The sequence below is a fragment of the Pavona decussata genome, unplaced genomic scaffold, assembly GCF_977016875.1.
Source record: "Pavona decussata unplaced genomic scaffold, jaPavDecu1.1 SCAFFOLD_157, whole genome shotgun sequence".
NCBI classification, from domain to species: Eukaryota; Metazoa; Cnidaria; class Anthozoa; order Scleractinia; family Agariciidae; genus Pavona; species Pavona decussata.
The window spans coordinates 608,188-631,062 of record NW_028145569.1 but is presented as its reverse complement, the minus strand read 5'-3'; the positions used below and the strand labels follow the sequence as shown (position 1 = coordinate 631,062).

Genomic DNA, 22,875 nt, shown 5'->3' with positions numbered 1-22,875 from the left:
TATCTTGTGTTGTAGCCATGTATATTACTAGCATATTGAAACATGTTGTCGAACACTTCAGGCAGGAGGCCTTTATGCCATGAATGCAAGAATTTCAACACTTGTAGGCGATAAATATTATTAACTGTCAGAAGGCCTAGTAGATTTAGCAAAGGTTTGGCTTTCTCTGTTTCGCTGCCAAATGATTTGGCAAAAAATATTAATCTTACAATATGATTTTGTTTCACTTGAATCTTTCTTATATGTGTTTTGTATACACTTCCCCAAGCTAATATGCCATAAGAAATATATGGGTAGATTAGATTATAGTATATTTGTCTTAGTTGTTTAATTGAGAGGTAATACCTTAATTTCGATATTATTTCAGTGTTTCGAGATATGCGAGAACAGACAAAAGAAATGTGGTGTTTCCAGCTTAAAGCTGGAAGAAATAATGGTATAATTTCATAAACAAACTATTAAATTTGTTCACGTGTGATAACTTGAACTGGATTTAAAAAACTGATAGAGTCAAAATGTCTTTCAATCAAGTTAAACCCCTCCTCACGGCTTTCTGGGAACTTAAAGATTAAACAAGAAAGATTGAAGACTGAGTCTGATGATATGCATGCTTTACGGACGGCGATTGTACTCGCCCTGTCTCGAAGATGAGAAAATGTTGGAAACCACACAGTTCAATTACTGAGTCATTAGCCTGCATGACAGGCTCTTTATGAGCCAAGCGGAGCGAACGCGATATTTCGCGCGGAGCGCGACACGAGCGCGAAGCGCGAGACGAGGGGAAGAGAAAAATAAAGCGCCTGTCCGCAGTCCATTGTTCTTGCTGTTCCGCCCACTTTCGCCCACCAATAAAACTAATTGCGGTGATGCCAAAAGAACCAATCAAAAAACACGATCTATTATCGCGCGAAACTTGTCATCTTTCTGGCGCGACGCGTCTGCATTGCAGTACAAATGAGGAGTTACGACTGTTTCTTCCATGGCTTCGCGAACTCCTACCAAAGTTTACGGACCAAAAACATTTCCATTTTTATGTAGATTTTGCAAAAAGCCTTTTCTGCAAAATTCGAGTTCAATTCCATTTTTTTCCGTAATTAACCCAAAGGCAAGAATGCAAGGACGTTCAGCTGTCAAATCTGCTCTCGGAGTACGGTATTTTTGTGCAAGGCGATTCAAGCCTGTCCAGTAGATCGTGTTCGAAATGTGCTAGGCGCATTTTAACATCATGTAAAACTTTGCAAGAAGTAAAGCAGGCAGCTCAGTCCGGGCAATCGCCAAGGAATCCGTCGGTGAAAAGATTATCGAAGAATTCACCAAGCGCTGGGCCATGTGTTTCCGTGGATGGTGGATGGTTCGAATTCTCATCGTGTTCATTGCCAGGGAAGAGCTAAAATGAGAAGGGTCTTTGCGCTATTCAGTGCTACAGAACGCCGAAGACAACTGTAAGTTTTAAGAAATTGAATCCACGTGGAAAATTTGCATCATCTGCAAAGGGCCTGACACGAATTCAATTATGCTTGACGTGATCTCGGATATGATCCTCCACCCGACGAAGTGTACAGAATATTACGGACCTTTAGCACCGACAACGAGGACACGAACGTCACCGACCGGAAGTTGAGAAAATGAACTTTGATGCTACTACGCATGCTCAATCGTGCAGAACTCGTCGTCCACACCTCGTTCAGGACGCCGTTTGCCGCCATTTGGCGTACAGAGTTGAACTAAGGTATGTTTTATATTTTTACTAACTTTTGCTGACTTATTTTGGGGACTTTTTCAATCTAAAGTGTCGGTTAGTGGACAAGATAGATACCGTGAGTTATTTGATCGGACCGTGAAGAAAAAATCTTGATTTCTTACTTTCTTTTCACCTGCAGGAAGAGCTTTGAGCTTCACAGCTGTGATGGCGGATGATGATACTAAGAGTACAGGGTTCGTAGATAAACCTTATAGGTGTTTTTTGACATATACGTCGCATGCTTTCAACTACATTTCATTATGCCTTTGAAAATTTCAATTTGCCCGTTTAAATTTGCGGTTACGGATCGACTTAAGGTCATTCTGAATCGTTTAATGGCTCACTAAGTTGTTATTGATACTGAAAAAAGCCCCTAAATTGTCGTAGAGGGCAATTTTTATATTCAAAGATTGCCAAAACGTGTTACAAGTTTTACCCTGTTTTGATTTTAGCCGGAGGAAAAAAATTAACAAAACTTTATTTATGAATTACAGCGCTGAAAACTTAGTTTATATACTTCAGGCCTTAAGATTAAACACTTGCAATAGAGCTTAAATCATATGAACACTGATTGTAAAAATGATTCGTTACTTAATGAAAATTTGTATTTATTTTCAGAAATTATGCCATGAAATGGTCAGAAGAGCACGATCTTATGCTTTGCAGAGAAGTCCTTGTCTTGGAGCCATGGAAGTTTCCTAAGCAAAGCAAAGAAAGAGGAAATGTCTGGGGTGAAGTAGGACTAGATTTAAATGGCACAAGCTATCCCAAATTTAAAGTCAGCAAGCGCCCTGTCAGGGACAGACTCACTCTTTTGGTCAGCAAAAACAAAGAAAAGATGAGAAAGGAGGAGCAAGGTTCTGGGATTGAATGTGAGGATGAAACTGAATTAGAGAAGGCATTGTCTGAGATCATCGAAAAAGAGCAAGGGGCTGATATGGAAAGGAAAGAAAATTCAAATACTCTTACCAAGAAGAATGAAAGTGAGAAAGCTTCAGCAGAAGAGAGTAGACTGAAGGCCATGGAGCGCCTGGGGCAAAGCAAAAAGAGGAATGCTGATGCAGGCCCTGATCAAGTTACTCCACCAAAAAGCAGAAAAAGCACCACTGAAGCTGTGTAAAATTTTGAAAGAAAAAATTGAGCAGGAAAAGGAGATCAGGAAGGAAGAAATGGAAATGAAGAAGAAAGAGCAAGAAAATAAAGCTGTCGAGCAACAGATGCTGATGGATCAGCAGAGACACAGCCAGCAACAATACCAGGCTGGTTAAAGGTCATGACTGAACAGCAGCAGAGACAGGAATAGCAGATGCAAAACTTCCAAATGCTTTTTTTGCAGCAGCAACAACAGCAGAGCCAGATACTCATGGGTTTACTGGAAAGAGTCTTGCCCAAGTCTTCATAAGAGGAAGGTGAAAAAGCTGTTTAGAAAAACATTTGCACACTTTAGCCCTTTGGGACCATGTTGTGGTTAGCATTTTATTTACTGTTCGATTTTTAAAATTAACATTGATCAAAAATATATAGTTGAAGCTTAAGAAAACTTAAGTGAACCCTTTCACCCATAGGGGTGCCGAGTTAAGAACTGAAAGATAAGTTAAATTTAATATTCATATCTTGTTACAATTGTAAGTGTAACATGTGATTTTTATGGCAACCCAATTTTTCCTATAGGTTTGACCAAAATCTATATTTGTGTTTTATCTGCCTTTCCCTCAAAAATTTAACAAGTTTTGAGGATCATGCCAGGAAAGATTCAGTATTTTCAAAGGGGGTGTCTGTTTACAAATATATTGTTTATTATTATTTTTATTTTAGCTCCAAGTTTTTTAAGGGGAGCATGTTGGATGTTAGCAAATATGTTAGCTTTGTTATTTTAGCTTAAAATATCAACAATTTTTACTCCTTACTCAGTGTCATTGGCCTTATTTTCTATTTTAATGTGTTAATTTTCATTTTTCTGGTTAATCAAAAAGGGGGGGGGGGGGGGGGGGTTAGCCACCCAATTCATTCCCCCCTGGGGATCATGATCTGCCCCTGAATGTCCCTTCCCTTCTCCCAAGATTTTTTTGTTTTGTTTTTAGAGGGGGTGGGGTACTTCCTGCCCACCCTCAGTATAAAAAAAGCATAGGCTAATAAGGGTTAAAGGACCAGTCTTTGTAGAAGAGGGTAGGCTATGGGATTTTTCATTTGTTCCTGCAATGTGTTATGTCCTCTTCACTAAATTCTACATTTTATGCCCCATTACATCAATTTTATTGTTTGTCCAGAAAAATAAAGCTGTGTCATCAAAATAAATTCAGCTATTTTACTTTATTGAAAGTATTGCTCCAGAGTGGGGGGCTCAATACCAAAGTAATCGCTGGTGTTATTACCATAAAAACATGTTATGGCATTACGAAGTAGTGCGCACACAGCATACATTTTGCCGACACTGCTTAGGCCGATCTTCAAATTCTTTTAAAAGTCAAGAAATTTGAAAGAATTAATGACATCACCGAAAAGCCATTCCACTGAAATTCTTAACGCGCTCATGGCTTCGTTGTAATCCTGCATCATGGGTGCAAGTGGGACTTGACGAAACGGGGTTTGAAGATGCACACGGAGAGGGTACGGCAAATCTCCATATATGCACATGGGTTGACCTGCTGGAGAAAAGGCATACTGTTGAAGGTCACGCAATAGTCCAGAATCTGCCAACATCCCAGCGTCGTGTTTACGCCCCTCTAAAACGAAGAAAAAAAAGGAGGTGAGAATAGAAATTGTTTGGGAAGTTTGTATAACTTGTATAGTAATTTAGAACATCTTGTTATCGATTTTTGTTTAATGAAGTTCATTTTTATTACTATTAAAAAGAAAATCAAATTAAAAACTCACCAACCTGTCCATATAAGTTTCCGATGAGTCCATTTGGTAGGGACAGGGATTGGAATTTCAGGGCATGGACCCTTTTATGTCCATTATAAACACTTCTCTGATGTTCACCAGGTCTTGAACTGATGGGTCGCACTGTCCCATCGACGAAACCAAAACAATTGTCGAGGGGGGCGCCTTTTCCTGATATGGCATCTGCATAACTTTGTAAAGCCCCAGGATTCGGGAGATCTTGATTCCAGTGAGTTAGAAGGTGGCCGTGAACGTCAAAGATATAGTCCATGACATCATTTGTGATCAAACGTATGACAGAAACTGGTCGGCCAAATCGCGGAATCATATCACTGAGTCGGCATGGATAGGTAACTCCTTTGAGAAGCATACATAAGCCTTCTATGTCATCGCAAATACTCCTCTGCTCGTATTTAAACACCGGTGGTAGTTGGAGTGCTGCAACAAGGCGAGGGAGGTCTTGCTTCTCGACACGAAACTCTGCTTTGCATTCGGCGGAGTTCATAGAATCCAGATCGAATCGTTCGTAGTTTCCATGAGGGAAGTCTGGATTTTTTGAACTGAAAGTACTGTAAAGCAATAAAAATTCTTCATCTGAAACAAGGTTGTCGGCGTAGAGAAGTATGAGCAGCTCGCGAAATTCCTTAAAGGACATTTTCTCTGTCGACTTCAACTGGAAGAGACTCGTCCTCGTAGCCGTAGCCGGCGCGGTCTGCTAAATGTTTATGTTTCCCGCCGTGAACGACCGTCTCGTTCCAGGACCCTCTCGGTTAAACAAGACCTCGTCCACGTTCTCGGCGTCGGTGCTAAAGGTCCCTATTGAGTCTAGTCGAAGACATTTCTTCTGTCTAGACCAAGATGATGCGTTTCATCGACGGTGTTCTAGCTGAGTTTTCTGAATTATGTGAAGCTTCAAATGTCGGTACTGCTATATTCGGAACATATGTTAGAAGAATTTTCATTTTGGAAAGGCATTTTGTTTCGCTCATAACAAAATCTTTGGCTTTTTAACTCTATCATGTCAGGGACCTTTTTCGCATTCACCTTTTGGTGCTGGAAGGAGGAGGCGGAACAGGCTGCTTGAGGGGAATGTCGACAGCCGAATTATCGCCCTCTTGATTTGTAATAGAGAAAGAAATCTGGAGAGAGCGCCAAGACTGCTAAGGGGGTCCTCCTCGGGGTAATTATATCGCCAAGATGGCTGCAGTTCGATCGAAATAAACGATTCTGTATATCCCACGAGTAAATAGGGGACTGTTAACAGTTTATTCTACAGCGTTGCTATTTCTTCTCTTTCTTTTTTTTTATTTTTTGTTGGGTTACGTTCCTCAATTTTTTCTTCACTTTTGTGTTCAAAACGAGTGTTAATGTTAAGTGGCAGTCTTCCTAAGTTCCTCACAACCCTAATTACTCCCAAAATAGATATGCTTCGAATCTTGCATCTGAATTACACTTGCCCAGTTACTTTAAAAGCCCTTCTCTTTTGGGCTCTAAATGCTTTCTCTCTCAGTTTCAAGGGGGTCTCTTAGTGGGCAAAACAACATGTGAGAAATCTTCCTTCGAATTAAGAATGGCAGAAGGTGCAGAGAGAAGAATTTTACTAAAATTCGTGGCTCCTTATGCAAATTAAATGAATTACGAAAAGGCAACTTTTGGGCCAACATAATCTGCGCTACCTTCCCTCTGTGCTACCCTCTCCCTCCCCCCCTCCCCCCGTTTGTCCTTTTTCTGCTTCTGTGACTCTGTCCGATGGCTTTTTTTCTATTTGGTTTTTAGAAACTTGTTCATCTTCATTGAGCAGTTTTAAATCTTATCTTTTAGATCATTTGTGTCATTTAAACTAGGTGTAACTCGTTAGGTTAGCTTTGGGCCATTTGTAAATTTTACTTCACGATTCTTAGTATCAATTTTAGTAGGTAATTTAATTAAGCTAGTTTTTAGCCGCATTTAATATTTGTTTCAATTTTTTTAGAATGTTTACATGTTTTTTGGAGAATATTCTTTGTATGAGAATTTAGTTTCATTATTAAACTTTCACAAAGTAAGTACGATTTTCATTCACACTGAATACGTGTTTGTTTATAATGCTCTTTATTTTTTATCAGCACATTTCATTTATTAGCATTTGTCATTACTCCAGTTATGCATTACATTTATCTTTTCTTGATTATTTTAAACGTGTTGTATCCGTCACAAATGAGAATCGTGGTTTTCTCTTCTTTTGCGAGGATTTCCTAAAAAAACAAACAACAACAAAAAAAAGACAAACAAATAAAAAATAAATGCCGTTAGCATTTATTTATGCAAAGCATTTTATCTGGACTCACCGAGATTACTTAGATCATCAAACCACTGAACTTCTACCTCTGAACGCGCAGAATTATGGGATCTATACCGAGCGTCGATTTAAGGCGAAAAAAATTCATTTGATGGCGAGATTGGAAACGAGATTCTACCTTTTTTATTTGTGTGTCGCTTCAGTTTAGAAAGGTTTTGATTTTAAGGTTCGTCTATGGCTTATGCATTACATTAATCTCTGCTTCTTTATTTTAAACGTGCTGTTGCTGTCAGAAATGAAAATCGTTGTTTTCTCTTCTTTTGCGAGGATTTCCTGAAATAAAAATTAACTAAATACATAAATGCCGTCAGCATCTATTTCGGCAAGCCATTTTATGTGGACTCTCAGAGATTACTTAAATGATCAAACCAGTGGAATATCTATGGGATCTATTGGAGCTGCTAATTGCTGGAAGTAGCTTACCGCGCGTCGATTTAAGAGGAAACGTTGTCATATGATGACGAGATTAGAAACGAGATTTGTCATCTTTCATTCGTATGTCGCTTCAGTTTAGAAAAGTTAAGGTTTTAAGGTTCGTGTCTGGCTTAAACTTTTTTAACCGTTCATTCTTGCCTCTGATCTAGCTATCAACAGTCGCTTTTATGCAAGGGTATCCCTTTCTTTTTCCCTTTACATGGAAGCTTCTCGGAAAACAACTAAAGCATTGTAATATTTTTTTCCAATTTATACACCTTATTTTATCCATTCATAAGATATTTTACAATGACGTTGTGCCTGGATTGCTGTTCATAGAGTGTTTTGTTCAAAATCTTCTTAAGCTGGACTTAGAAGCATTTCAAAATCGAATAGATTTTTTGATATGAGCCGTAAGATATTTAGTGATATATTGCGATTGCAGTCAATCTACTTCACACGTGACCAGTATTTCCGCGACTGAAATGAACATTCGAATTTCTCTTTGTAATGTCCGTCATTAGAATGGAATTGGAACATTTCTCCGGAAATTTTTCCGAAAAAGACGCGTTAAGTGCAACAACAACAACAAATGAAAAAGAGAAGGAAAGAAAGAAAGAAAACAAGAAAAGAGAGACAGAAAGAAAAAAAAAAAGAAAGAAAGAAAAGAAAGAAAGAAAGAAAAGAAAGAAAGAAAGAAAGAAAGAAAGAAAGAAAGAAAGAAAGAAAGAAAGAAAGAAAGAAAGAAAGAAAGAAAGAAAGAAAGAAAGAAAGAAAGAAAGAAAGAAAGAAAGAAAGAAAGAAAGAAAGAAAGAAAGAAGGAAAAAAAGAAAAGAAAAAAAAAAGAAAGAAAAGAAAATCTAACTACTCGGAAACAATAGTCATTTTTGAAATACTTAATACTGCAATCAAAAGAAAATTTTATAACTTTATACCATCAATAAACTAGACAAATTTCTACAGGAACTCTGAAATCTCGCTGGCGATGTTCAAAACGATCACGCGGTGGCGTAGATTGACTGTAATTGCTAACTTGATTTACTTCACTTATTACAGCATTAGAACAGCTTTGGACCACGAAACATAAATTTCGTTTCGATGATGGAGAGGATATCAATTTTCGAGACTCTCATAAAAACTCTACACGAAAGTTCGTCAAATTGCAGTTAGCCTGTTAATAATTAGACATGTTATAATTAAACCGCGACTGGAAAAGTAACTGGACCTACGATCATTACGAACTAACGAACTAACCTGATTCCAGAATCAGCAACATTCACGCATGAACTGCACTACTCTCTCTTTAGCCTGGAATAATTAGAATTGATACCTGATGAATTAAGTGAGCTCACACAAATTACAGGTTTCGTCTTGAGACGATACCTTAGGTTGAAAAGGATACCCACTCCTCTCCCCCCCCCCCCCCCCCCGCCTTCTCTTCCTCCTTTTCTAGCAGTCTTTAGTAATGAAATCTCGCCGTGTTAAAGGAAAAGGTCTTGTCTTTCTATGAAACACTGCTTCTTTTTGTTTGACCAGATTACATTTAAAAGTCTGCTCCAAAATCCACAGGTAAACAGATGGTATCATTAAATTTAACATCAGGTCAAGGTCGATACCATATGCAAATAATTCATGCAGGGGTGAGATAGCCCTTAGGAGGCTGATTTTAGGAGTAGTAGCTAAGATTTGGAACCAATCGGTCGTTTCGTAAAATGGTATCTTGCGTAGGTAACAAAATGTTGGGCAACCGCGTGGGGCTGGGGGAAAGGCTCAGGCTGCTCATTACCCCTCATGGCAGATCTGCAACCAAAACTTAAACTTTTCGGGCGGAAAATACCATCAGCTAAGCAGACTGCAAATTGGAATCAACGTAACATATCCCGTTTAACCCCTTTGCTTACTGGAGGTTAGTAATTAATTTGGAACTGTGTGTGTGTGTCTCTCCCTTTTTTTTTTTTGGAAATTCACAAGTTTGCTTCCAAATAAGGGATAGGTGTTTGGTAACGTTTTAAAAATGATTAGCTCTCAAACTATTAGAAATGCCAAATCAGTTTCAACAGAGGCAGTTGATTATACATTTAACCTTCCGATTCAACTTTTTCACCCAACCAGCAGTCGACCCTTGGACCAAATAGATCGTTGTTACATTTTATTGTAATTCTATCTCTCTGGTCGGACATGACCGTGCAAACCTGCCTAATGGCGAACAATTTCAACAACACTAAATTAAGGGATAGAAATCTTTCACTTTAGAGATAAGCTGTTTGCCAGCTTAAATTATCTTTAGAAATTAGGTATTGAACCTCTCGAAATTGTTCCAAACATTGGAAAATCTTTTTTTTTTTTCAGGCGTTTCTATGCCAAGAACTGATAATGCAGTGCATTTGAGGCACAAAGGGCCCGCTGCAAGTGTGGTATATGTGCTGGGAAAAGGGTTAGGCTTTTGTATAAAGATAAAAAAGGTTTAACTCTACCTTTTAAGTGAGTATTGGCCTAGCGATAGCCAAGGTCCAAAATTGAGGGAGATCAACCTGACATGGCAACCTATATACAAGAACCTGGGAGGATCTGTAGCGATCGAGTTGCCTGTCATATTTTTGGCTTGGCGTTAAAAAAAAAGAGTCAGCGTGTTTAAAAATTGTCGATTATTGAAAGTGACACTTTTAGAACTGAACCTTGGTGCAGATTAGTCAGGTATTACTGCGCCTTTCAATAATAAGCACGTCGGCGGGCACAGCAGAGTCCTCGCTTTGTTTAACCTGGGACAGATTTTTCTCCAGGTCAGATAATAATAATAGCCGTTTATTCACAAATCCAAGTGAAAAGGAGATAAATGAGTTTTTCCCTTTCTAGTTTATCTCCTGATAAGAAAATAAATTAAAACATTAATTATTTACACCGTTTTAAATTACTTAACATAAAATATATAGCACATCACACAATAGAAGAACTTAGTGTTCACTAGAAAAATTTGCAAGATGACATCTCGGTCTGTTCTTAAAGATTGTCAAATCTTCCGCCTCAGCAATTTCCTTTGGCAGATTATTCCACTTATCGATTATGCGTATGAAAAAAGGAATGCTTAAAGCTATTCAAAGTTGTCGATGCAAACTTAAGTTTAAAACGGTGATTTGCTCTTAAGGGTCGATAATCATGTGCAAACGTAAAAAATGCTGAGGGATCTAGTCCATTAAGTCTGTTTATTGTCTTATAACATTCGATAAGCGACGTAAATAATCTTCTTTTTGGCTTTGTTCAAGTGTTGGCCATTAAAGGAACTTCAGACGTTCTTCGTAAGACATGTCTGGCCCAATCAGGTTCTGATGTCGTCAACGTCGTACAGGTTCAGAGCCTTATTGTACTAGTGAAGTAGTAAACTTTTAAATCAGGCTAGAGAATGTCGCTTGTGTGAAGCTCAGCAGGCAGAACATTCCATGTGCGGCACGCGCGTATCAAAAATAATCGTTGATTAGTAACAGTTCTACTTCGCTTAGGAATATAAGTAATAGTATTGCTGCTCGATGACCTAGTAGATCTCGTTAATTGTCTGGTTACAGGCAGAACTTCACTGTCAATGAAAACTAATTATTGATAAGTTATTAATTATAATGTAGAAAAAGACTAAATCCAATAAATCATGTAAGTTCGTGTGCTGTGATTGGGGGATTTCGATCTAGCTTGTCGATTTGTGTATTTTTGTGATCAGTCGATTGATTGACGGCATTAAAACACGCAATTCGTTACTTAAGGATGAAGTTCCCAGCCCGTTTGTCATTGAAAGGCACAATAAGGCATGGTGAATACTCAAAAAAATCTAACCAGCATTTGACTTTCTATCCTAGTTTGTATTGGCGAATCCTTGCTGACGTCATTGTTTTGCATTTTTCCTCTTTAGCATACAGCTTAACTCATAGAAGCCGTGGCCTTATATATGAAATAAATGCAAAAGTTAAAAGAGCCGATTAAGTTAAGCAATTTGTTTGATTTTGAGCTCATTGCAAATAAAATATAAGGAAATATCAGCCATCAAAAACTGCAAAATTGCTGGGTGGCAAAAAAGTTAATGAGCCATACATTCTCTGTAAAATGTCGAGTTTGTAGAAGAGAATTTCTCCGAAACCATTCGATGTATTGGGCTCAAATTTTGAGAGAAAACTGAAACTGTTATGCTCTTCCAATATTCAGAGTTTTTATTTTATTAGCGTCATCAGATAATGTAAGCATATGTTAATGAGGCAAATTTTTAAAGAAAGATTCGCCTATAGGCTTTCACTGATTGTCAATAGATTGGCTAAGGTACAATGTAATGTCCAAGGCTACAGATATGTATGTTGATACGTACAATTTCACCACCAGTACCCGTGTTTTCACCAATTTCTTCAGCATCGCATCCTTCATTACAGCATTCCTCATTGGTGTCATGAGGACTAGGATGCTGAAAAATATACCTGCAAAAAGCAGTATATTGCCTTTTGTTGACCAGGAAGCCGTTGGCATGCTTGTTGTCCAAAAGGTGGTCCTCCGCGCCTGTTTAGACATGCATGTTAATTAATGAACTTAACAGAAAGCTTTTCTCCGTGCTTTTCTTTTCTTTTCTTTTCTAGGCAGAAAGCTCATATTACTCATTTTCTCGCCGAAAATATTCCCCACAACCATTTGGTTTTGGAGCGAAATGTACGTATTCATGTAAATAGTAACCGCACCATGGTTCCTCAAATGTAGACATATCCCACTTGATCAGGCTTAATTTCAGCAAAGTTAAAGCACAGGGCGCCCACACAAACTATGTGACCGTTTGTATTTTGAATTTATAGAGGCAATGTATGGGAATATCGAAAATCCTCGTATTACCGTATTAGATTGCGATAGATATTCTCATTTAACATCAAAATAAACGTAGTTTTACCTTAAATGTTGTGTGTTGTCGTTCCTGAGGTTGAAGACGGCGATTTTAGCCATTTGAAGGGTTCGGCGTTGAACGTTCACTCGAGCGTAATAGAAGAGTGAGAAGGGAGGAAAACTTGTTTTGAAAGGGTTCCAGCGCCGGAGCGATTTTTCCCCCCAAAAACGCATCGCTCCGATTTCAAACTTCACAGCATAAAGGTCAAAAGATTTTCGATTCTTCTCGTACCTTCCAATCGAAAATCCATCCAAACGGCCTCGAAGAAAATCAAAATCCCACAGTATTCGAGCGACTGGAATGCGTAGCAAAATTTATACGTGCCAGCCACAAGCGTCCCGCTGATCGCCCCTTTCTGATTAGACGACGGTAGACAATGGCACGTATGAATTTTGCTACGCATTCCAGTCGCTCGAATACCGTGGGATTTTGATTTTCTTCGAGAACTAGCTCCGAGCCGTTTGGATGGATTTTCGATTGGAAGGTACGAGAAGAATCGAAAATCTTTTGACCTTTATGCTGTGAAGTTTGAAATCGGAGCGATGCGTTTTTTGGGGGAAAAATCGCTCCGGCGCTGGAACCCTTTCAAAACAAGTTTTCCTCCCGGTCAGTATAAAATGCAGACTGCAGACTGCAGATTGCAGACTGCAGACTGGGTATAAAATGCAGACTAGGTATAAAATGCAGACTGCAGACTGCAGACTGGGTATAAAATGCAGACTGAGACCAAAACCGTCTTTTCGTCAAATACAGGATACATTTTCAATTTTCAACTAACCCTAGTGTCACGCAATCACATTTCCGAGATCATCTCGCACGAAATTAACCTTATTTTTGACCCATTTCTCAATAGTTTGTTTTCTTTATCTCGATTTGGTAGCTTTTTATTTCCTGAGGCCCTTTCTTCACAAAGAAGACTCGAGCTTAATCGCTTTGCATTAGTTCGTAAACAATTACGCCCATGACGGTTTTCATGTTATGAGGTAAACAGACTTGATTTCCGAGGGGGCAAGCAATTTAAAATCGACAGATTTTAACTAGTTTCGTTGAATAAATACTGTCAAAGACATTGTATACCCTCAGTATTCTAGCAATACATGAACACTTATTTTATTCAAAAAACATTATTTTACTGCCACTTACCAATGTCACCGATACCATGTTGACGCAAAGCGGCGAAGAGGTCGACCACGTGCGAAGTAAAGGTCATGTGTCCGCGTTATAATTTGCTTACATTATGCGTTGGGTTGTTCATTTCAATTCAAGGTTGACGCTTTTCGAAAAGAATATAACAACGTCAATTTCATGGGAAATGATCTCAAAAGGCGATTGTATGACACTAGTGTAAGTTAAGTTGAAAAATTCAAAATGCATCCTATATTATTTTGACGAAGAGGCAGTTTTGGTCTCAGTCTGCATTTTATACCCAGTCTGCAGTCTGCAGTCTGCATTTTATACCTAGTCTGCATTTTATACCCAGTCTGCAGTCTGCAATCTGCAGTCTGCAGTCTGCATTTTATACTGACCGGTTTTCCTCCCTTCTCACTCTTCTATGACGCTCGAGTGAACGTTCAACGCCGAACCCTTCAAATGGTTAAAATCGCCGTCTTCAACCTCAGGGACGACAACACACAACATTTAAGGTAAAACTACGTTTATTTTGATGTTAAATGAGAATATCTATCGCAATCTAGTACGATAATACGAGGATTTTCGATATTCCCATACATTGCCTCTATAAATTCAAAATACAAACGGTCACATAGTTTGTGTGGGTGCCCTGTGGTTAAAGCTTTATAAGATTTGTTTCCGCAGAATCACACTTTTCTTTCACCTTATTTTGTAATCTCGTAAACTAGAAAGGGACACCATAAAACCGCTCATCAGCCCACCACATTTACAGAAGCAGGTCTGAAATTGAAAACTATGTTTTAAATTTCTTTGATATGTACTGTCTTCCTTTCCATAAACGTTTCTTTGCTTACCTTTTTCCTTGTTCAATGCCCAGCAACTGTTGAATACCACAAAAATCACCAGAATTAAGATCATCATCTTCAGTTTGGATTCCATCAGTCCTAAAAGAAATAACAAAGGGATCCTGTAAATAATCTATTGATCAGTTGTGAACAGAGAATACCTTTAAAATTTACAAAAATGAGCTATTTAATTAGTATTATTTTGAATATTTGGACTGGATTTTGAACTGATAACGAGGCTGTCAAATGTCTTTCAATTAAACCCCTCTTCATGGCTTTCTGGGAACTTAAGGTATCAGCCACCCTTCAGGACAGTCCATGCGCGGATCGCTGCCATATTTGAGGTTTCAACGTTTTCAAATAGATATGCTTGAGAGCTTTCTTTAAAAAAAAAAATCAGGAGAAAATATTGTTTCTTTTGAAAGATATCGAGGGTAAAAGATTTTTTCTCGTCAATTATATTAATTGATCGTTGAAAAAATTTGTCATACCCGTGTCACATGTCAATTAACTTGTCTGTGAACTAGTAACGTGATACCGAGTGCGTGCTTCGACACAACACGTGCGAATTGTCTTCATGTTGTTTATAGCCTTTAGTATTCTCCGTGGATATTTAGCGTTTGCTTCGGTGAAAATGCTGCCAAAAAAAAAAAAAAAAAGGTCGTGTCCGTTTTCGTCATCGAAACCGAGAGCGAAAAAGAAATGGAAGAGCGAGTTTGACAAACAATGGGCCGCAAAATTGGCAGAGAGCGACAAAGGCTCAGTTTATTGGCAAGAGAAGGGGCTCGAGGAGTTGGATATTCAGAAAAGCGAAAATGCTACAGTTGCTGCGAGTGCAAGCCACTCCAAAATCCAGCTAGAAGAGCCAGAAGAAGAAAGCCAATTGAGCCCAACGACCCCATCTGCTGATGGAACGTGGAAAACAATAAGCGGTCGAGCTATCGCATCGATATCAAGCGAAAAGCTGCTTGAGAAACTGGACGAGTCTGTATCTTGTTGATTTTGCCAGGGAAGAGTCCAAGTCATGGAAGATGCAGCGACTAAGCATGGACTTGGTTCTACCTAGAGAATCCAGTGCGAGAATAAAAGCTGTCCGTCGCACAAGACAAATTCTGTTTTTAATTCTTCCGAGAAGAGTAGAGCGTTTGAAATAGACCGGGCCTCAGTTCTTGGCCTTCGAGCAATCGGCGGCTTCGCTTTCGTTCGTGTTGATTTCGCACTGGTTTTCGGCATCTTTACCAACCTAGCCAACGTTTCAAGAAATAAACACAATACATTTTTATTGCTACATGAAAACCGTATTGTTGCAAATTTTGGCTTTTGTCCACACGCGGTGTAATTGAACTGACTGGAAGCAAAATAATTTATATTTCCCGCTGCCTTCCGCGAAAGTTTGTTCTTGTTACATGTTACCTGTCAAAGTCCTATAGTTAGAGAAAATTGATCCCTCTCTGATATCAATCAGAGGTGTTACAATCTCATTCCAGGTAGGATGCCGCGAAAAATGTATTTTCCATTTTATCTCCGAACGCAAATTTTGCCGTTCGGCTCGTATATTTTGAACTCCAAGTCGGCAGCCTTTCAATCAATTTCGCTAAAATTTGGCCAGAGTGATGCCATATATCTCTTCTACTGAAACCGTGTCTGCGAATTTTAATACTCCTTTTGATTTTAAAGCTAGAACTTTTTTTCCACAGGGAGTGTTGACTTATTGCCTTCCCCAACTTCATTTGCTAATAAAAGAGAAACAAACGCACTTGTCAAAAATCTGAGACACGGTTTTTTAGTGGAACGTGTTGAGAAGCGAATGCGGTGTTAATTGTTTTCTTCCGTTTATTTCCGGCGGGAGTGGAACATGATTTATAGAAACGTGTATTTTTGCACAAAGTGTTCCAATTTCGAAACACCTTTATGTAAATAGTTTTTGTCAGTTCAAATCCATAATCTGGAATTATTAAGCTTTTAAAAAATATATGGTTTATAGGGGTTTTTATAAAAACAACTAACGCTACAGCGATCCGCGCGCGGACGGTCCTGAAGGGTGGCTGATACCTTAAAGATAGTTAGTAAGATTGTTAAGTCTCGTTGCACGTGACGTTTCGATGACTCGCTCATCATTTTCAAATTCTAAAAAGTCAGATTGTTAAAAGTTCTTTATATATAAGAATGTCACGTGCACCGAGACTTCACACGCATTCTTATATATAAAGAACTTTTAACAATTTGACTTTTTAGAATTTGAAAATGATGTACAAGCCATCGAAACGTCACGTACAACGACACTTCACACGCATTCTTATATTTAAAAAACTTTTAACAATCTGACTTTTTAGAATTTAAAAATGATGAGCGAGTCATCGAAACGTCACGTGCAACGAGACTTCACATGCATTCTTATATATAAAAAACTTGAAACAATCTGACTTTTTAGAATTTGAAAATGATGAGCGCAGTGTTTCATCACATATCAAACACCGGGAAGAGAGTTAAAAATACGACGCGTAGCGGAGTATTTTTGACGAACTTCGAGCTTTTGGATATTGTGATGATGAAACACTGTGAGTGCGAGTGTTTGATATAACTTCTTAAACAAACTGATTTTGGAGGAGAAAGTAAGGATGCAAAAACGAAGAGTTTTTCATTAGATATCCAAACACCTCACGGCGCATGATTTCCTTTGTCTTTGGCTTTTAGATAATTGATGAGTTTGAGAAGTAATGTATCAAACACGAGAAAGCGTGTCCCATCAGATATCCTAACACTGAGAAGTAGGTTGAAAAAACGAGGCGCAGGCGAGTTTTTTTGTAACGACTTCGAGGTGTTTGGATGTCTGATGAGACACACTTTCGAGTGTTTAATATGGCTTCTCAAATGATCAATAATTCTTGGAAAATTTAAGGCTAAAGTTGGCAAAATTTTATGGTAATTAGGATCACATATCCAAACCACGGTCACGGTAATGATTTTCTTTGTTTTCTCTTGATGAATTATTAATGAGTTTAAGAACTGGATTACAAAAACTGATAACAAGGTTGTCAAAATTAAAATGTCTTTCAATCAAGTTGAACCCCTCCTCACGGCTTTCTGGGAACTTAAAAATAAAGTAAGAAAGATCGAAGACTGAGTCTGATGATTTGCATGGATCACGGACGGCGAGTAAACTCGCTCTGTCTCGAAGAAGAGGAAATGTTGGAAACCACACAGCACAACGAAGTTAAAAATCAAACTTGCTGAATGCCTGGTCTGCTGAGTAGCTGTGGAAATTTTACATATAAATTATATGGTCGCGCAATCAAGTATTAAAGCGTGGGCCATTTCTGGGTAATTTCGGTTGAAAATAGTTATAAAGTCGTCTCAATCTTCTTTAACTTCGAATTTATTTAATGCTTGTGATTGATCATATAAGGTTAGAGTGAAGGGTTTTGAGGCTATTCAAAGCCACAGAACGCCGAAAGGAACTAAGTAAGTTTTACGAAATTCAAACCACGTGGAAAATTCGCACAATCTGTAACGGGCCTAACACGAATTCAAATTGCTTGACTTCAACTAGGATTTCAAGCTTCTCCCAAAGTGATCTACGGAAAATTGCGTTTAGTCGAAGTCATTTACCCGACAGAAAATTAAAGAAATTTTTTCTACCGACCATCGATTAAAATACACCTTTTCAGAAATGAATAACTTGCCTTATCGACAACACTAAAACATTAGATCTTGCTTGTCAAAATCGATGATTATATTCATTCGATTTATTGGTGAGCGCCTGGAATAAAATTAGCATTTGTGTGTCGAGATAATGTCATATCACTGTTTTAATTTCTACACTTTTCCTAAGGGTTGAGTTAAGCCAATGTGTATTTGACGTTTCGTGACTGTATTTCTGGGAGACCGAGAGGGTCTTTTCAGTTTTCAGTTTTAATAATCAGGTTTTTGAATATATATCGGAAAGTCTTTTTAAAATAATGTTTAAGAATATATCTCATCTAATCTTTTTGGTGAGTTCAAAAAAGGAATACATTTAAATGGAATCTTTTGCCGAAAAATATGTCCACTAGAGGATAACCTCCCTTCGATGCAGCAAATGACCTCGCTTTGTGAAAAGGCTGTTAAGTCCTTTTAAACAAGTTAAAGGCTTTACTGAAAATAGTCGCAAAAACTATGTAATTCCCTGGATTTAACTGTGCGCAGCAATTTTTGTCCTGTTTTGCTTACAATACAATTCAATAGCTATCAATAAATATACGTTTCAAAGGAAATAAATGGCTGCTTAGATTTTTCTCAAAGTCTTCTCAAAAGCGCAACATATTTGCTTATGTAAAGAAGAAACCGCGGTAGATATATCTACAACCTTAAAAACTAAACCGAGAATGCTCAATTGGCTTTTTCTCCTCGTACAACTCATGACGCATTGATATTCTATAACGAAGAGGATTTTCTGCAGCAAAGGACAACGAAATCCTTGCAGTCGGTTTCATTCAGGGTGACAAAACGCTTCCCTTAGTGTCTAGCTGTACCAATTTTTTAAACGCCACACTTTTTGTCTCTTGTTACCAGCCGAAGCTTTTTGATGCTACCACTGAGGTGAGTTTCGTTGAAGCGAAACTTGTTTTATCACTTGAGCTACGTCCTTCGAACAGGTATCAGATCTCCTGATACTTGATCAGACAAATGGAAACTGCTCGCGCAATTCTCTTTATTTTTTTCGAATAAACGCAGGATCGTAAGAATGCTTTGCTAAGCATTCTGAATTCTCTAGTTTAGTGTTGTCTTGGAGGTTTCATAATTTATTAGTCATATTTTGTCGCAGTAAAACGGCATGTAGGTAACAAAATGTGTGAGACTCTCACAGATAGCGATGGTTCTTAAGCCGGAACGTCTTTTTCTGAGTAAAGTAAGCACTCGGTTACAAAGGAGGTTGCAAGATGCATGGATGATAATTCAACGAGTTTTTATTTCAGCCCTTGTTCAAACTTTTTTTACACATAGTAATATCCAAGGAACGACTGAGAACGCACGCTAGCAAGAAGCCTTAAATAAAACGCCACTCTCGAAACCCATGTTTCACTAAATAAGTTAAAATACGTTGAAGTGCTTACCTTACTGGTATCAAAAGTAAACGGCTTACGAGAAAAAGACTACCTTCTTAAATCCGTTCTCTTTCCGGATTAGACAAAATAAATTCCACAACTGCTCGATTGTTAGAGAACATTTTTTCATAGTAACTTACCTTGTTGCCCGTTGTTTCTCTTCAAGGTGTTCGTCATCAATGGTATAATTTCATGAAAACAAACTATTAAATTTGTTAACAAATGATAATTTGAACTGGATTTCAAAAACTGATAACGAGGTTGTCAAAATGTCTTTCAATCAAGTTATTTTTGGTGAGTTCAAAATATGAATAAATTTAAAATAGAATCGTTTGCCAAAAAATATGTGCACCAGAGGAAAACTTCCCTTCGATGAACCCTTTGCTACTTTGACCACCACACACATTTTATAATCTTTACTGCAATTGTTTTATCTTGTAATCATCTGTTGCAACTATACTTTTCTTTCTATGTTAATTTTATGTAAATAGTGTGAAATAAATGAACCAAATGACCCCGCTTTGTGAAAAGGCTGTTAAATCCTCTTAAACAAGTTAACAGCATCAGTTAAAAACGTTGCAAAAACTATAATTCCATGGATTTAACTGTGCCGACAATTAATGTCCTGTTTTCCTCACAATACAACTTGATAGCTATTAATGAATACACGTTTCCAAAAATATAAATGGTTGCTAAGATTTTTTTCGAAGTCTACTCAAAGGTGCAGCATATTTGCTTATTTAAAGAAGAATCCGCGGTAGATATATCTACAACCTTCAAAACTAAACCTAGAATGCTCAATTGGTTTTCCTCCTCGTACCAGTCATGACGCACTGATATTCTTTAAAGCATGAAGAGGATTTTCTGCAGCAAAGGACAACGAAAGTGCTTGCAGTCGGTTTAATTATGGCTAATCGCGTCCATCAGTTTAGTGTCTAGCTGTACCATCAAATTTCCAAACGCCACACGGGTTTGTCTCTGGTTACCAACCAAAGCTTTTTGATGCTACCACTAAGGTGAGTTTCATGGAAGCAAAACTTGTTTTATCACTTGAGGTGCGTCCTTTGTACAGATATAAGATCTCCTGATACTTGATAAGACGAGTGGAAATTGCTCATGATCACGCAATTCTCTTTTTTTCATCAAATGCACGCAAGATCGCAAGAATGCTTTGCTAAGGGTTCTGACTTCTCTAGTTTAGTGTTGTCTTGGAGGTTTCATCATTTATTAGTCATATCTGGTCGCGGTAAAACAGCATTTAAGTCACACAAATGTGATAGACTTTCACAGTTAGCGATGGTTCTTAAGCCGGAGCACCTTTGGCTGAGTAAAGGAAGCTCTCGGTTGCAAAAAAGGTTGCAAGATGGATGATAATTTAACGAGTTTTTATTTCAGCCCTTGTTCGAACTTTCCCACAGACAGTAATGTCCAGAGAACGACACAGAATGCACGCAAGCAACGAGATTCAAAACTCTCGAAACCCATGTTTTAATTAAGTTAAAATACGTCGAAGTGCTTACCTAACTGGCATTAAAAGTAAACTTACATGAAAAAGACTACTTTCTTAAATCCGTTCTCCTTCCCGTTAAGAGAAAATAAATTGCACAACTGCTCGATTGTTAGAGAATATTTTTCATGGTAACTTACCTTATTGTCCGTCGTATCTCTTCAAGGTATTCGTCATAAATGTTATAATTTTATGAAAACAAACTATAAAATCTTTCACATGTGATAATTTGAACTGGATTTCAAAAACTGATAACGAGGTTGTCAAAATGTCTTTCAATCAAGTTAAACCCGTCCGTCCTCACGGCTTTACGGGACTGAGCCATAAACCCGGCAAACTTGCTGAATGCCTAGTCCGCTCAGTATCAAGAAAAGCCATTAATAGGTTAATCTTCAAGCAATAACGCATCAACGAGGCGGCTATTTTGAGGAAGTTCCCGTTGTTAATATAGGTTTTGTGTCCGATAGGTAATCACTCAAAATGACAGGTTTTTACAATGATAATTACAGCGACGACTTCAAAGATCATTTTTCTCCCAGCGTAGTTAAAAAAAGGCGTCTTAGTCTTCTTTAGCCTCGAATTTGTTTAATGCTTGTGATTCATCAAATCAAGTTAGCAAAATAAAGTGTTTTGGTATTATTGAACGCTACAAAACGCTGAAGGGAAGTCAGCAAATTTTAAGAAATTGAAACTACGTGGAAAATTTGCATAATCTGAAAAGGGCTTGACACGAATTCAAATTTATTGACCTTAACTAGGATTTCAAGCTTCTCCCAAAGTGATCCACGGGAAATTGAGTCTAGTCGAAGACATTTACCCGACAGAAAATTAAAGAATTTTCTTTACCGTCTATCGATTAATTAAAATACTCCTTTTCAGAAATGAATAACTTGCCTTGTCAACAACACTAAAACATTACACCCGCCTGCTTGTCGAAACTGATGATTATATGCATTCGATTTACTGGTGAGCGATGGAATAAAATTAGCATTTGTGTGCCGAGATAATGTCCAATCACTGTTTTAATTTCTACACTTTTCTAAAGGGTTGAGTTAAGCCTTCTTCCTTTGTACACGTATAAGATCTTTTGATACTTGATAAGACGAATGGAAATTGCCCGCGCAATTCTCTTTTTTTTCATCAAATGCACGCAATATCGCAAGAATGCTTGCTAAACGTTCTGACTTCTTTAGTTTAATGTTGTCTTGGAGGTTTCATAATTTATAAGTCATATTTTGTCGTGTTAAAACAACATTTAGGTCACAAAATGTGTGAGACTCTCACAGATAGCGATGGTTCTTAAGCCGGAACGTCTTTGGCTGAGTAAAGGAAGCACTCGGTTGCAAAGTAGGTTGCAAGATGGATTATAACTTAACGTGCTTTTATTTCAGCCCTTGTTCAAACTTTTCAACAGTTAGTAATGTCCAACGAACGACTTAGAATGCATGCTAGCAAGGAGATTCAAATACACCGCGACTCTCAAAACCCGTGTTTCAATTAAGTTAAAATACGTCGAAGTGCTTACCTAACTGGTACTCAAAAGTAAACTCAGGTGAAAAAGACTTCTTTCTGAAATCCGTTTTCTTTCCTGATTAGAGAAAGTAAATTGCACAACTGCTCAATTGTTAGAGAATATTTTTTTCATATTAACTTACCTTCTTGTCCGTCGTATCTCTTCAAGGTATTCGTCATAAATGGTATAATTTTATGAAAACAAACTATAAAATTTGTTCACAAGTGATAATTTGAACTGGATTTCAAAAATTGATAACGAGGTTGTCAAAATGTCTTTCAATCAAGTTAAACCCGTCCATCCTTACGGCTTTACGGGAACTTAAAGATAAAGTGAGAAAGATAAGATTGAGTCTGATGATACGCATGCATCACCGACGGCGATTAAACTCACTCTGTCTCGAAGAAGACCAAATGTTGGAAACCACCCAGCACAACTGAGTCATAAACCAAACTTGCTGAATGCCTGTTCCTCTCAGTATCAAGAACGTTTTTACTTAAAATCAATGTTCACGCAATA

General features: G+C 37.9%; 2 protein-coding genes and 1 pseudogene across 6 annotated transcripts; 1 reads left to right on the top strand and 2 right to left on the bottom strand.

Moving 5' to 3' along the window:
* Positions 1-1,770: 1,770 nt before the first annotated feature.
* On the top strand, positions 1,771-3,660 carry LOC146465072 (uncharacterized; annotated as a pseudogene). The gene is made up of 2 exons (XR_014868358.1): positions 1,771-1,935; positions 2,360-3,660. The product of XR_014868358.1 is annotated as an uncharacterized LOC146465072 (transcript).
* A 355-nt stretch (positions 3,661-4,015) lies between these two features.
* LOC146465071 (uncharacterized) lies at positions 4,016-5,435 on the bottom strand. Its single transcript, XM_085128930.1, has 2 exons — positions 4,616-5,435; positions 4,016-4,464 (listed from the first exon to the last, which is right to left on the bottom strand). The coding sequence occupies exons 1-2, from the start codon at positions 5,277-5,279 to the stop codon at positions 4,199-4,201; spliced, it is 930 nt and encodes a 309-aa protein (XP_084985056.1). The 5' UTR covers positions 5,280-5,435; the 3' UTR covers positions 4,016-4,198.
* Positions 5,436-6,698: 1,263 nt separating this feature from the next.
* LOC146465070 (uncharacterized) lies at positions 6,699-22,564 on the bottom strand. 4 transcript variants are annotated; one of them, XM_085128985.1, is made up of 5 exons: positions 22,499-22,564; positions 14,262-14,351; positions 11,719-11,903; positions 8,631-8,684; positions 6,699-6,858 (listed from the first exon to the last, which is right to left on the bottom strand). In XM_085128985.1, the coding sequence occupies exons 1-4, from the start codon at positions 22,533-22,535 to the stop codon at positions 8,643-8,645; spliced, it is 354 nt and encodes a 117-aa protein (XP_084985111.1). In that variant the 5' UTR covers positions 22,536-22,564; the 3' UTR covers positions 6,699-6,858; positions 8,631-8,642. The 4 variants fall into 4 exon arrangements, with proteins under 4 accessions (XP_084985111.1, XP_084985108.1, XP_084985112.1 ...); XM_085128984.1 differs by lacking the exon at positions 6,699-6,858 and adding an exon at positions 6,898-7,235; XM_085128982.1 differs by lacking the exon at positions 8,631-8,684.
* Positions 22,565-22,875: the final 311 nt, after the last annotated feature.